Source organism: Dunckerocampus dactyliophorus, chromosome 5 (genome assembly GCF_027744805.1).
Source record: "Dunckerocampus dactyliophorus isolate RoL2022-P2 chromosome 5, RoL_Ddac_1.1, whole genome shotgun sequence".
Lineage (NCBI taxonomy): Eukaryota > Metazoa > Chordata > Actinopteri > Syngnathiformes > Syngnathidae > Dunckerocampus > Dunckerocampus dactyliophorus.
In genome coordinates, this window is record NC_072823.1 from 11,388,239 (window position 1) to 11,403,446 (window position 15,208).

At 40.2% G+C, this 15,208-nt stretch overlaps 1 protein-coding gene across 1 annotated transcript; it reads left to right on the forward strand.

Annotated features, from left to right (window-relative positions):
• Window positions 1-5,675: 5,675 nt before the first annotated feature.
• pnp6 (purine nucleoside phosphorylase 6) lies at window positions 5,676-14,811 on the forward strand. Its single transcript, XM_054777745.1, has 6 exons — window positions 5,676-5,892; window positions 7,471-7,634; window positions 7,705-7,808; window positions 10,379-10,554; window positions 11,335-11,525; window positions 12,891-14,811. Exons 1-6 carry the CDS (start codon window positions 5,858-5,860, stop codon window positions 13,085-13,087), a joined length of 867 nt encoding a protein of 288 aa, XP_054633720.1. The 5' UTR covers window positions 5,676-5,857; the 3' UTR covers window positions 13,088-14,811.
• Window positions 14,812-15,208: the final 397 nt, after the last annotated feature.

A 15,208-nucleotide genomic window follows, 5' to 3' on the forward strand; every position in this document is an offset into this window, starting at 1 on the left:
AACCAGAAGGCGGGCACAGCAACAGAACTGCCATCCAGGACCTTGTTCAGTTGTACTTTGATTAATACATGCATCATACACTATTCCTATAGCGGCATGACTCAAAGACTAACGAACTACGGACAGCTAGTTAGTGAACAGATGCAAAGAAAAGCGGCTGTGGGTCAGACTGAGAGAGCCTCTTCATGCTGCTGCTGCTTGAGCTATCCCTTGAGAGAGGGAGAGAGTGAAGGAGAAGACAAATCAAGGAGTGAAAGCAGGGTGTTCAGAGAAAAAGGGAGGCAGTTTAAAAAAACAAAGCCATGCCAACAGAATTACAGACACGTGAGTTATTTATAGCATTGCTTGCTTCCTGTACAGAGAAAGTCTGCATTACTGTTTTAGTGGGTGTATGTGAAGACGTGTGATGATGTCAAGATGTAGATGCACATACATGTGTAGATTTGTCTAAAATCCAGTGTTACTATGTGTTAGTTTGACTCCATAATAACGCCAGACCTGCCATGTGAGACAAGTCAGTGGTCATTTTCATTAACACCGGCTTTTTGAAAATGCGACATCACCACCAGCCATGAACACTCCATAATGAACAATCACCAAAAAGGACTGTTTTTATGATTCATGATGTTTTCGTTTTGCATTTCCTAGACTTGAACAATTGGGTCTGTTGAAGGTTGTGTTTGCCTTTGTGGGGAAAGGACAAGATATGGACCCAAATCTTTGGAAGACTGCCAGTTGAGGGACACCAATAGAACCAACAGAATGTACATCTGGCAACAGTGTATCTTCAATCATAAAATCATACAGTATATTTCACTCAAGGGAAATGAGATTTCCCTTCACAGTGCTATTGACTAAGCAAATGTCTATAGCGGCCATCTTGTTTACATGTGTTCCACAGCGGAAGAAGATGCGAGCAACTTTAACTGCTGATGGGGATGTCATACAAGTTCATGGAAGAAAAAATCCAAACTATCCCTTTAAGGCATCAGATATCCAGGATGCTATAGAATAGCAAACACATGACAAAAAATAAACCTACAACAAGCTGAAGACACCAAGTGAAGGAAATATTCCATTGATTGCTAGTCAGCACCAGGTGCACTCCCGGTGCCCTCAAACAGAAAGTCAAGGCATTGACTACGGCGCCACACAGGAAGTAGACAATACAAAATAAAAGCTCAAAACAGCTAATGACGAGAGAACGGAGGAAAACCAAAACTAAAGTGTCCAAACTGTCCAGCGGAGCGTGACAAGATGCTTATTTTCCAAACCTAGCAATAATAATAGATCGTAATTGCATTTAACAGAGAGCTGCACATAAAATCCACCCCCCCCCAAAAAAAATTGCGATCACAATTCAGACAAACATGCGATCTCATTTCTAAATGTTGACGATTTTTTAAATATTTTACTTCATGAGCTGCATCACAGACAAATGCTGCCATTTTACTCAAGAAGTCATTAGCATGACAACAGACACTTCCTCGCGTGCGTGTGTGTGTGTGTGTGTGTGTGTGTGTGTGTGTGTGTGTGTTTTACATGGCTTGCAGAATCATGCAGCCATAATGAATTAGGAGGTTCGATAGACGAGAAATGTACACATCTCTAGGATTGACTATATCAGTGACATGAGGGCGGTTGGTAACAGTAGGACTTTCTTTATGCTGTAGAGTGAAAACACATCCAAATTTGGCACACTTCCACAAGAAGTTATTTGGTGTTCGGTGGAGAAACAGACTACTATACTTTGAAACATCCCCGCATTCAGAGGACGAGACAAAGGAGAACATAGCAGGCCGTGGATGACTGATAGAAGGAAATGAAGGAGAAAGTGATAAAAAAAAAAATGGCAGAGAGAAAAGCAATTATCTCCCAGAATTCAGATGCTATGACTACAGTTGACAGGCAGGGAGGGCTGCAGCTTATTGCGATGCTTTCATCATCACTGTCCCCCACGCCTGGTCCACCACCCCTCCCAGAAAGTGCTTTCTCTTTCCATAATTCCTCATTGTGAGAGAATTCTCTGCACCCTCAGGTACCATTCATTACAACTCGGACAGCAAAGCTATAATATGTGTGTACTTCCACTTGAGTCCACACAATCAAACATGAATTGTACATGTTGTTTATTTGCAGCAGCTTTCTAATTTGTATTCTTTTTTTTTTTCGAAAGAGGCTGCTCTAGTGAGGCCCACACAGTGTTGCAGCTCTTTCAGAGCAGATGTGTCAGAGCTCCCTAAGAGCTGTCTGTCCTTGCATTAAGATCCGCGGCATGACAGGGGAAACGGTGTGCAAAATAGACGGCTGGTGGTGTCAGGAGGCGAGAGTATTTGAGCATAAAGGGCTAACACTTTGTTGGAAATCAAACCTGCATTTTTTTTTACGACACTGTTGAAAAGAGAATGTGCCTTTGTTGCTGCAAGTGCTGTGGTGAAAATGCCGATTGTCACACGCTGAGCAGTCTAGACCTTCTCAGGCATACCGAACTGAAACATACATGAGAGGGGGGAGACAGGGAAAGGTGCTAAATTAAAAATGATAGGGCTGTAATAAAAGCTTAATTTCTGCAACTGTCACCACCTCTTCTTCAGCGGTCCTACATGATGATACAGCTACATTGGCTTTTGCACTTCTACACATGCAAGCATAGTTGTCATCCAGAGGCACATTTGCTGAAATATTTGCATACTGTACTTACTGATTGTTTGGGGGAACAATTGAACAATAATAAAATAATAAAGCCAGCCAAAATATTACTGTAAATCCACATCAATCAATTCCTCTTAAGACCTCTCAAGCATGTACACACACATGCACACACACAGTTTGATCGTAAAAATGAAGAGCCCTTGAGTAAGCTGGTGTGCTGCTGGCTCTAAATGCTAAACCACCGTGGGATTTTTCTTAACTCATTTGACTTTTTGGGCTAGCTGAAATTGCTGAATTGGCTTTAGAGGAGACTTTGATGTGTAGGGCTTGGGGAGAAAGATTAAGGTTGATTGGATACTGATTGAAGCATCCCACTGATTAACCAGGAGCTCATCATGTTTGCTGAGTTCAAAACTTTTAATTACTCCACACTTCAGGAACATCCCTACCAAGATACCTACAACTGCAACAGCTTCCACCCGAGGTGGCTACCAAGTGACCATCGGACTGGCGCTCAAGCTCGAATTTTTGTACTGTGCAAATAATTAAATAAAAGTCATTTGCAGAAGGTGGAGTCTGAGTGAATGCTTTCAGTGATGCTCAAAAACAGGCTCATGCATGTTTTGTTTTTTTTAATGTGGGAGGAAACCGGAGTACCCGGAGAAAACCCACACACGCACGGGGAGAATATGCAAAACTCCACACATAGATGTCCAAGCGGAGATTCGAACCCAGGTCTTCCCGATCTCCTGATCTTGCCGGTCTTGCCGTCTCCCTTTAGTGGCCGCTATAGACAGGTTTGACAGTATTTTAATCCCTTTTTTGTGGAATAATTGATGCTGCCCAGACTCTACCTCCAGCGGCCCCCAGGTAAATTCGATTTTTAGAGTTACTAATATATAAGGATGTAGGGGTTGTGTTTATTTCTTGTTTTTCCATCCATCCTTTCATTTTTTTATACCACTTATCCTATCTTGTCTCACAGGGAAGTTGGAAACTGTCCCAGCTGAGAAGTGGGCTACAATCTGGATATTATCTAGTCAATCACAGGACTGACACATATAGACAAGCAACCATTCACACTCACAATTACACCTCTGGGCAATTTCAAGTCTCCAATGAGCCAATGCATGCTTTATGACCCACAAACAATAAGGAATCAACCCAAAAAGGTCAGAACCAAGAATCAAACCTAAATTCCAACCCCATCTTTAATAGTTCACATTATTCAGGCAACATACTGTACGTACACTGTACACGAAGCTTCTCAGTGACGTGCTTTAATCAACCAAACCTATTCATGATACCATTGAGAATGAACTAGAGAGTATGTTCCTGAACAAAAGCACATCCCAGCAAGTAGCATTACCACATAAAAAATCCCAAATAATTTTAAATGTTGTGAAGAGCTCTCCTTTAATTTAGTCCTAGTATAAGGACGATTTGTGGCACTTCAGCATGAAATGTTTTATAAAAATCAACCCAGTGAGTAGGGATGTGTGTGTGCTGAAGGGTCATTCACAGGGTAAGTGGGACTACAAAAGGGATTTTACCGCCCAGTGATGACAGGAATTCTTAAATTAATCCTCAGCTTCTCAAATCCACTTGTGCATTTTTGAACCAATATGGCACTTGGTCACTGCTGATTCTGTAAGTACATTTTCCCAGAGACTAGGGCGAAAGCCCTTCTCTTCTTGCAACAATGGACTCTGTAACAAATTGCATTTTATGGCAGTAAGTGCAGTGAAATGGATTACGCTCGATCAGTCAAAGTATGCTATAAAGACTTGCTGTAACTTTATAAGCATGCCTGAGCTTTCCTGTCAAAAATTATCTAAAAACTCTTTGACCCTGGAGGGCACCTGGTTTCATATTCATTAGATGTTTAACAAGCGCCTGTACAGCACACGCATGGTTTTATGGTAACTAGTCTAGGGCTGCACAGTGGCCTGGTGTTAGCAAGTCGTTCTCACAGTCAGGGTTCAAATCTTTGTTGGAGTGTCTCTATGTGTAGTTGCATTGGTAGGTTTTCTCTGTGTTCTGTCGTTTCCCCCCCACATTCCCAAAGTCAGCTGGCATAGACTCCAGCTCGCCTGTGACTCTTATGAGGGCAAGCGGTATAAAAAATGAGTGAATGAACAACAAATTTAGACAAATCAAGGAATCAAGAGTAAAACTGAAACACACCAGAAATCACATTTCATTTAAATATACTGTATATATATATATATATATATATATATATATATATATATATATATATATATAAAAGATGGCAAAAAGTATATCTTCAATCATGGAAAAAAATATTAGGCCACCCTTGTTTCTTCAGTTTATTGATCCATTTTAATGCCTGGTACAACTAAAGGTACATTTGTTTGGATAAATGAAGGTTTTGTTTTGGATATAATGATGATAGCAAATATAGCTCATAAGAGTTGAATTTAAGAGCTGATATGCAACTTCCATGGTTTTCTTGATGATAACCAAAATCAAAAGTTCTTACATGAATAGCTATAGCATTGTACTGCCAAAAAATGTAACTCTTATGAGCTATTTTTGTTGTCGTTGTTATATTTGTCCAAACAAAGCTACCTTTAATTATATCAGGCGTTAAAATGAATAAGTTTTTCCATGACTGTAGTATGTTCCATTCATTCATGTTCTGTGCTGTTTAATCCTCATTAGGGTTGCGGGGAGTATGTTCCACTATTTTCTTTATTTACATTTCTGACCCAAAGCAGTAGAACTACAGAGTTTTATTGATAGGTCTAAAAGTTAAATATACAGAACATGAACCGCTTGTTTTCAAGTTGAATGTAATAAAAGTGCATGTACAAAACAAGACAGAAAACAAATACCAAACCACAACCTCATCCAGGATTAAATTATACAGATGCATCATGTTATATGCTTCAATGTGTTTTTTTTTTTAATTCCTCTGCCAAATGTACATAAATACTTTTCGTCAATAACTGTTCTCCTGGTTGTGCTCCCAGCCGTGTCTCATATAGAAAACGGATCAGTAAGCACGTCAGTAAAGTCTGGTGGAAAGTCTGATTCTGTTAAGGCCCAGCCCCTTCAGCTATGCGCGGTGACGTCACAACAAGCCGTCCTCCTTTTACCTCTGCTTAGAAGAGTGGAAGTGAAACTTGGAAACAGTGTTTTAAAACGACTCAAATCGCATTCCGCTCGTCAGGAGGACATGGAACCGGCGTCCTGCCGCTTCGCTGCGTACAGGTATGATCCGCTGGGCTCTGATGGTGCTCTCGGAAGGGAAGGCTTAGTGAGCAAATCAAGCAATACCCGATCAGCCACGTAGCGTAAGAAAAAAACAATGATGTTCAGGCGGAAAGGTATTAGCATTACATTAACATCATGCTATATAAATATTATAGACAATATAATACACATTGCAGATTAAGTCGCCGCAAGGAAACACAAGCTTCATTCATAGCTTCATTCAGCTTGAGGACACCGCCCAGCAGGCAGCACAACAAGTGTAAACGTAAAATAATCAAACAGGCACGTTAATCTCGTATATTTTCTGCACCACTTGGTAGCCACTGTGACTAGGTTTTGTAAACGGGCCTACCCGAGCTCTGCAAGCCAGAATCATTGACAGCACCACGGACAGCTCCAGTCCCGCCCCCTGTTGTCTGACGTCACACAGTTGTTTTCGTTGTAGACGAACTACCGTAATTACCTGTATAATACAACTACAGGCCAATTCATTAGATGCACTTGCACTAGTTCCAGTATAAGAGTTATAAGACTGTATTATTCAATTCTATACATTTTATATTTGATGAACTTTATACGTATATTTTTGGATACATACAGTATATTGTGTTTGCATGTCTGTTGTGTTCATCCTTAACTGTTAAAGAATTTTTTATTTTAATTTGGGAGACACCAACTTTTTTTATTTCTGAGAAAAACAAGCAGATGACCATCATGGGTGTATAAACCTTTTCCACAAGAGCAGCATGCTGAAAAATCAAAGGATGGGGGCGGCCAATTTGAAAGAAAAAAAAAAGTTATATATTGAAAGATGTGGTTATTAAACAAACCACCGGCTACAAATAGCCCCTTGTCCGCATTCTGGACATCCCTGTGCTAGACAGTTCTTTTTTGCTATTCTGGTTAATCTAGAAGAGTAATTAGAGTAATTAACCAGCGGTCAAATAGAAGTCTAGATGGCAATTACATGCATGTGAGCAATCTTTTAGCTTGCAATTTCAAACTATAACAGGACGATGAGCATTACTGCCTATGTCAGTGCCCTAGGTTTATGAATCACCGATTAAGGAACATGTTGGCATCCTAAATCAAGTGAGCACATTAGAACATTCTGATGAATCAGCATAGAATGCAGTAGTGTTCAATGCTGCCAGTAACACCTGAAGTATACCTCAAGGGCAACTTCTGCAACTGACAGCCTGTTTGTCACTTCTGCACATGTGTGAAAATAGTTAGTGGTCTAACAGTAGTTACATTGAAGCTGTGAAATGTCTTCTCATATAAGAATACATTGGCAATAACAAAGCTGGGGCACAGAATGTACATTAGCATTATTAAGCTTTAGCACACCACATTTAAAACCAGAAAAGTCAGCTCAAAAAGTAAGCTATGTGAACCACGAAACTACACTACCAATGGCCCCAAACAACATTCATATATATCTGTTTTGTACATAATACAATTCAAGTATAAATATGTCTTGTATTGTAGGATTTATTAAGATTATTGTTGGTCGTGATCTCAATGTTAATAGACTGATAATGATAATATATTTCCACTTGCTTTAAAATCCAGTTATGATGACTACAAGGAGACTGCAGATTGGCTGCTGGCCCATACAAACACGCAGCCTAAAGTAGCCATCATTTGTGGGTCGGGCTTAGGCAGCCTTGCTGACTTGCTGAAAGACAAAACAGTCTTCCCTTATGAGGACATCCCACGGTTCCCGACGAGCACTGGTAAGTTTTGTTTTACTTCAAGTTGATTTTTGCAAGAAATGTGTCTTCATGCTGTTTGTGTGCTGTGCAGTGGCAGGCCATGCTGGTCAGCTGGTCTTTGGGAAGCTGCAGGGCCGGGAATGTGTCTGCATGCAGGGCCGATTTCACTTCTATGAAGGCTACAGCATACAAACAGTAAGTGCTTCTGTTACTTTTGAATTGTGGGCTACCAGACAGGTTTTAAAAATGAGATGTTATAGTCCAAGAAGTGGATTTAAAAACAAAAACTGTAAAAAAATATATATATTATACTTGTCCCAGCACCATCATTGTTCATTACCTCTGCCTAGCACAAAATGCAAAGGTGAGTAGTATTGCTTTGATCTCTTATTAGGAGGATTAGGCATGGCATTAGGCACACCAGGAGACATACAATACGTGATCAAAAAGTCATTCTATTGTAGTGCATGAACTAGAGTATAGCCTGCAAATTAACATACAGCTAGATCTGTTTAACAGTTCATTCAATCTTGGTTAACATTTTTTTCTGTCCTTTTTGGTGCCTTCAGTTGGAATTGTAAGTAAAATAAAGTATGGCGCATGAACCAAAACTTTGCTATGTGTGCTGAAATATGTTGCATTGGTTAAAACCAGTGTCAGCATGGGACTGACCTTTGGCATACTGTCAAGATTATTATGGTTTCATTTTATTACCAGGTGTGATGTGACATCTCCACATGATATCACAGATCAGTGATCAGGGAAATCCCCAATGGATCATCAAATCCAGTTTCATACTTTATATACAGGGGGTATACACACTGAAAGAATGTTAGCCGTAATATAAGTCTTAATGTATCCATTTAGGACTTCGGACGGATATGGTTTGAAATTAAATGTGTGTAATTGAACAACCAGGACAACCCTTGAATGTGTCAAAGTTCTTGTCAAAACATGAGGATGCAACCTTAATGAATTCAGACGGATGCTAAACAAATTACCCTGCTTGTCTCTGGCACTCGCGCTCTCTTTTTGTGTGATTCATATTAATACATTTCTCTGAACTGCCAAAAACAATCTCATCTCATCTCATCTCATCTTATATCTCACAAGTGCACAATGTCTCATAACATTTTGATAAATACTTGCATGACACCAAACCGTTAACAGAATGCTGTTGAAATTCAACTTTTGAGATTTCTCTGCTTCTTCCCAGGTTAGTAAGTAACTTAAGAAGCAAATTAGTAACCCTTGCTTGGACTAAAACATTTCAGTTTCTTACAAGGGGTACAAATAAGATGGAAAATAGGTAAAAAAAATTACATTAAACAATGCCAAATTGGAATAATGAAAAAAAAAATCTTGTATCTGCAATTTAATCTGGATTTGATCGAAAATGTTATAAATGTATTGCCAGTCCAATCACCATCTCTTCACAATGTTTTGAGGAAAAAGTTTAATCCTGTTCACTAACGCGGACAAGCCTAAAAACATTAAGTACTTCCTTGGCGGAGATAATAATGCCCAATATTCCATGAGAAAATACAGAATATTAACAAATAATCCATAAATATACATTAAACAAAGATTAAAATAGATAACAAGACATAATTCCTTTTTATTTCATTGAGTGAAATACTGTAAATGTTTGATCTCCAAGCAAAATGTGTATTAAAGCAGGGAAACTGCTAGGGAGGGGGGGATTGTTGGCAGTCACAAAGGTCAGACGTTGCTTGTAGTTGGTCACCAGGGTTGCGCACATCTCATCCCTTTACAGATACTTCAAGTCCTGAAGGTTTCAAGGTTGTTGTTCAACAACTTGAAGTTTGAGATCCCTCTACAGCCTTTTTTTTAATGGGATTAAAGTCCAAAATCTGCATAGGATAAATGGATTTTAATGTGCTTCTTCTTGAGCCACTCCTTTGTTACCTTGGCCCTATGTTTTGGGTCATTGTCATGCTGGAAGAATCATCCACGACGCATCTGCAATGTTCTGACAGAGGCTGGGAGCTTCTCATCCACAGTACAACCTCTCAATCTTCCTGCACCTTTAGTCCCAAAGATGAGTGTTTCAAACTCCATGTTGGACAGTGGAAATGATGTTCTGCCTCCAAACACAAGTTGATGACGATGCCAAAACGCTCACTTTTGGTCTCATCTGACCACATTCCATTCTCCCAAGGCTTCTCTGAGTCATTCAGGTGTTGACTGGCAAACTTCGGGCGACCTGTACATATGCCTTCCTGAACAGGGGGACCTCGTGGGTAGGCCCACTGCATTAACAAAGTCCTCCCATGTAATTCTGGGCTAGTACTCACCTTTCTCACAATTCTCCTTACCCCAGGAGGTGAGGTCTTGCTCCAGGGAGAGGGGAATTGGCTGTTATCTTGCATTTCTTCCACTTTCATATTATTGTTCCAAAAGTTGTCTTTCTCTCACAGGCTACTTGATGATGGTCTTACAGCCCATTCCAGTCTTGTCCAGGTCTACAGTCTTGTACCTGAGGTCCTTTGGTCTTGCCCATTGTGGTATAGCAGTTTGAATGGAAGAGACTATTTCTGTGAAAGGTTTCCTCTCAGCATTTCATGTTTTTTTTCCCCAGATTTTTGTTGATATTCTGTCACTCTCTGTTTAAAGAAATGTACCATAATATTGTGGACTGTTTATGTCTTTATAAGGGGGTAAATTTGAATAAATCAGAAGCAGGAGATTGAATAACTAATTACCCCACTGACCATTACTTTCAAATATGTTTGTGACTGTAGGTGACGTACCCTGTGCGAGTCTTCTGCCTGCTGGGTGTGGAAAGCCTGATTGTGACAAATGCAGCAGGTGGTCTCAATGGCAGCTACAATGTGGGCGACATTATGGTCATTAAGGATCATATTAACCTGCCAGGTTTTTGTGGACAGAATCCACTGGTTGGGCACAATGATGACAGGTAACACACAAACATCAATATGAACTTATCATGTCACATCAAAACGTCTACAGGTGGTCCTCGTTTTTACCACGTTCGGTATTACAATGTTTCCTCGTTATGAACGCACTCCCATAAATGATTAATACTATAATAATAATAATTAAAATAGAAGTAGCTACATGCTCGTGGCAGAAGAACACGTACACAGAGTAATGCATAGTCTGGCTTGCTACACCGAGGCAGGACAATGTCACTTTAGTTAACTTTCAAACTTGAACTTTAACCTTTAACCACTCGGCTGGAGGCAGCGTCACAAAAGAAAAGAAAAGTGAAAGTGAAAAGTGAAGTGAAAATATGCATTGCAAAAAGATCAGTGGAGAAGTGGCGAAATCAACACTGGCTGCATCCCCGTTTCAAGCTGCTCAACTGCCGCGGCCATCATCAAGGATCAAAACGGTATCTTTAGTGGTCTCATTGTTGGCACTTTCTCCTCTCAATAAGCCTGTCTCTCTCTCTCTCGCAACGCCCCTACTAGTGATATAAAAATTACCACCTAAGTCACTCACACTATACACAGAGCACATGGTGTCCTCCATGTGTATAGTGTGAGTGACTTAGGTGGTAATTTAGGTATAAGTTCTGACTTACTAAAAGTCAGCTAACATTACAGTTGTAGGAACGCAACTCGTTCTCAGCCCGAGCACCACCTGTACAATGTCATTAAAGATGAAGAAAGTTCTCAACTCATCTTATGTTTATAGTTACTGTACATGTAATTTGTCTATACGCTCCTGTCAGTTTTGGAGTGCGTTTCCCTTGCATGTCGGATGCCTATGACCGTGACCTGAGAGCTTTGGCCGTTCAGACAGCACAAGAACAAAACTGTGACAGCTTCCTGCAGGAAGGAGTTTACTGTATGGTTGCTGGACCAGCATATGAGACCATTGCAGAGTCCAACGTCCTGCATAACCTTGGGGCTGATGCCGTTGGTATGTGGAAAATCCTCATCAATATGCCATGAAATGCTGACTTGCAATGCTTTCAGTTGAAGTGGGGTTTTTTTGTACTGATGACAACTTTAAAAAAAAGTTCTACTGCAACAATTTTTTGGGGTTAAAATTTGAAATTTCCCAAGTATTTCATTTAAAAACTTTTGAGCCTAGGGAGAATTTCCTCTGCGGTGGCGATTCTAGCTGCATTGCAGTCCTGTGCAGACCTAATGAGCACTGAGGAGAAATAAATATGATTTTTTTCCCCCCTCATCCTTGCACTGTCCCCTAGAGCAGGGGTCACCAACGTTTTTCCTTGTGAGAGCTACTTTTACAAAATGAAAATGGCCAAGAGCTACTCATTTTTGTAACATTTATTTTCAGAGCTTATTTTAAAGCCAAACAAAGCGAATATGCTTGTTTTACCAGATCATTAACAAAATGCTGGTGTCCACAACTCACATTTTGTATTTCAGAATGCATTTCTTTCTGCTGTTCTTTCATTAACTAAAAACCTGAATGAAAAGCAGGCTTGCGGGCACCTCATGTGGTCATGGGGGGCTACCTGGTGCCCGCGGCCACCACCCCTGCCCTAGAGAATGCCACCCTGGGCAATTGCTCATGTGGCCCATATGAAAAACTGCCACTATTCCTCTGTATCTAGTATTACATAACAAAATCTGAATGTGATATAATACTACATAAACACAAACAACTTGATTTGATCAGATTTCATACAGCTACTGTATATGTGTCTTCATACACAATCTGCAGACATGATTTTTTGAAGGATTTCTTTTATTATGACGTCATTGTTGAAGTTATCCCACATTTGCAGTGTCTCACAAAAGTAAGCACACCCCTCAGCAACCATTTGATTATGTCTTCTAAAGGTGCACAAGCTGTACACCGACTCATCTAAAGTAGGCAATATTCAAGTTTAATTTTCATAGTACTGTCCCTTGAGAAAATATACTGTGATCAAACAGTTGCTGAAATGTGAGACGTGTACTCACTGTCCACATTGATGAAAACTGGGTGGAGTAAAAATGGGAAAGTATTGGAAAACACGTCCCTTACCTGAATCCGTCTTCTATTTGACACAGTCCTTGAGGGTAAAGCTTTATAAAGTTTGCGTCTGCTCTTCTGCAATATCAAATTGGAAGATTAATATCACTGTCAGATTCACAGCCCATCTCAGTACAGTACACTTCCAAACTCTTTTACCCTGTGAAGTTTCAACATCGTGACTGATCACATCCAGTCTTGACCGGTGTAAAGACATCATGAGAATAATTCGGTTACATTCAATAGTAAAAGGGGAAACATAGAAAACTTCTCATCTCATTTCTGTTCATCTTCTAGGTATGAGCACAGTACCAGAGGTGGTGGTGGCTCGCCACTGTGGCTTGCGTGTCTTGGGTCTCTCGCTGATCACTAATAAGGTTGTGACAGATTATGACAGTAACGAGAAAGTAAACCACGAGGAGGTGTTAGCGACCACCCAGATCCGGGCCCAGGACCTCCAGAGGCTTGTCAGACACCTTGTCACAAAGATCTAACACCTTTGATCAAATTTGCTGGCACGAAAAGAGGAGCGTCCGGTCTTGTGTGATAGTCTTGAGATAATCATATCCAGTTGTTCAGTTAGTGGCTAATCCAATTTTTTAAGGTAGGTAAATTCTAAACAGCGATGTAAATAAGAATCGGCAACACAATACCCTATAAAACACTTAAAAGTTGGCTTATGGAAATCATCATATCTGAATATTTAGATATCACAATAACAATACATTTACCATTTGTTAGGGTCATGGGTGAGCTGGAACCTACCATCCCAGCTGACTTGGGGTGAGAAATGAGGTACTGTACATCCTGGACTATAGACAACCATTCACATTCACATGTATGCACAATTTAAGCTTGCCTTAAGCTTGCCTAACAGCCATGTTTTTGGGAAGTGGGAGAAAGCCGGAGTACCCGCAGAAAACCTACAAGCAGAGAGAACACACAGACGTTTCAACACAGTTTCGAACCCTCAATCTCTTGTTTATGAGGCTGACATAAACACTAGGACACCATGCGACCCTGTAGTATATCCTTTGTATAAAATGACAGTAATATTTTGTCTTATGTTCAGTACAGTAAATCAATAAATACATGGATATGAACTACAACATGTATGTAATTTCAGCCACTTCCCTTCACCAAGGGACTGAGTCAAGATCCAGCCGGATCTGGTCCCAAGGCGCCACACGGTGGCTGCCCACTGCTCCTTATGGAGTTTCAAAAATAAATTATAATTGTAAAATGAATGCATATAGTACATGCAGGAAGTGCTCAGCGCCCAGTTTTATTAGCAATAATATAAAAGATTTATGTACTGTATATGTCAATGTTTGTGTGAAACACCCTCTTTATTGAATAGAATAGGGGTTGTCTTAGAATAGGGGTTTGCCATTTTTGGCTGTTTTATTATTGGCTCTCGCCATATTTTCAAAATAAAACAATTAATGAGATATTAGATCCATCCATCCATCCATTTTCTATGCCGCTCATCCTCACTAGGGTCGCGGTGTATGCTGGAGCCTAACCCAGCTGACTTTAGGCGAGAGGCGGGGTACACCCTGGACTGGTCACCTATGGACAATTTAGAGTCTCCAATTAACCTAACATGCTTGTTTTTGGAATGTGAGAGGAAACCGGATTACCCGGAGAAAACCCACGCACGGGGAGAACATGCAAACGCCACACAGAGATACCCAAGCGGCGATTCAAACCCAGGTCTTTCCGATCTCCTGACTGTTTGGCCAACATGCTAACCACTCAGCCACAGTGCGGCACGTGATATTAGATATTAGACTAATTTGCTTTGTCACCTATGACACAAACCTAAGATATATTCAGATGCTGAGCATATAGACCTACACTGGATTGGTTTTCAAGGCAGAAAATGTATCAAAGTGGCCCCCCCGTACCCTGCAATTTTTCTGTATGCAGCTCTTGGTGCAAAAAGTCTGGACACACCTGTCTTAGAATGTGTTTAACTTATGAAATAGTAGAGAATAATGTTGGCTTAGTAAATCACTGGCACTGTCATGTTTAAATGTGTCTGTGTGGTGGGGATTTGCTATTGTCATTGTTCGTGTACAATTCTATACATTTAGCTACATATCAAAAGTTGTATTTTTGTTCATTGTATGTTTATTTTTTTAAATATGATTACTGGCGAAAGCTTAATGTAGTAATCCTGAGTTGTCTTTTCGCAATAAAGCATAAATCCAAATGAATCAGCACTCATTTATCGAGGTTTTTTTGTACAATAGATTGAATTTAATATTTGAACACCAAGAGACTCCACCACTGTGATATCTAGATGGGCTGTTATACAAAGGCCTGCAGTTTTCACTCACCTCTACGCTGATCTGGAAACTCCTGCCAGATCCCTTTGACCGTTCCATTCATTAGAGCGGGAAAGGCATGTGAAATCCTTTATCAGCAGTCCACTGCTTAGAATAGACCGTTTGTATTGCATTATGCTAATGACAGTCTTGAAAGGAAATCCCTCTGAATAAAACCAACCATCATCAGAATGTTACCTCTGAAACTTGTATTACCCCTTGACACTCACCTCTTACTGTACATTTGCATTCTATACATTTTTAAAAGTACTTTTTGTGTTT

Coding starts and splice junctions, on each gene's coding strand:
- pnp6 (XM_054777745.1), top strand. CDS start 5,858: ATGGAACCGGCGTCCTGCCGCTTCGCTGCGTACAG. Junction 5,893..7,470: donor TGCCGCTTCGCTGCGTACAG/GTATGATCCGCT, acceptor TTTAAAATCCAG/TTATGATGACTACAAGGAGA. Junction 11,526..12,890: donor CCTTGGGGCTGATGCCGTTG/GTATGTGGAAAA, acceptor TTCATCTTCTAG/GTATGAGCACAGTACCAGAG.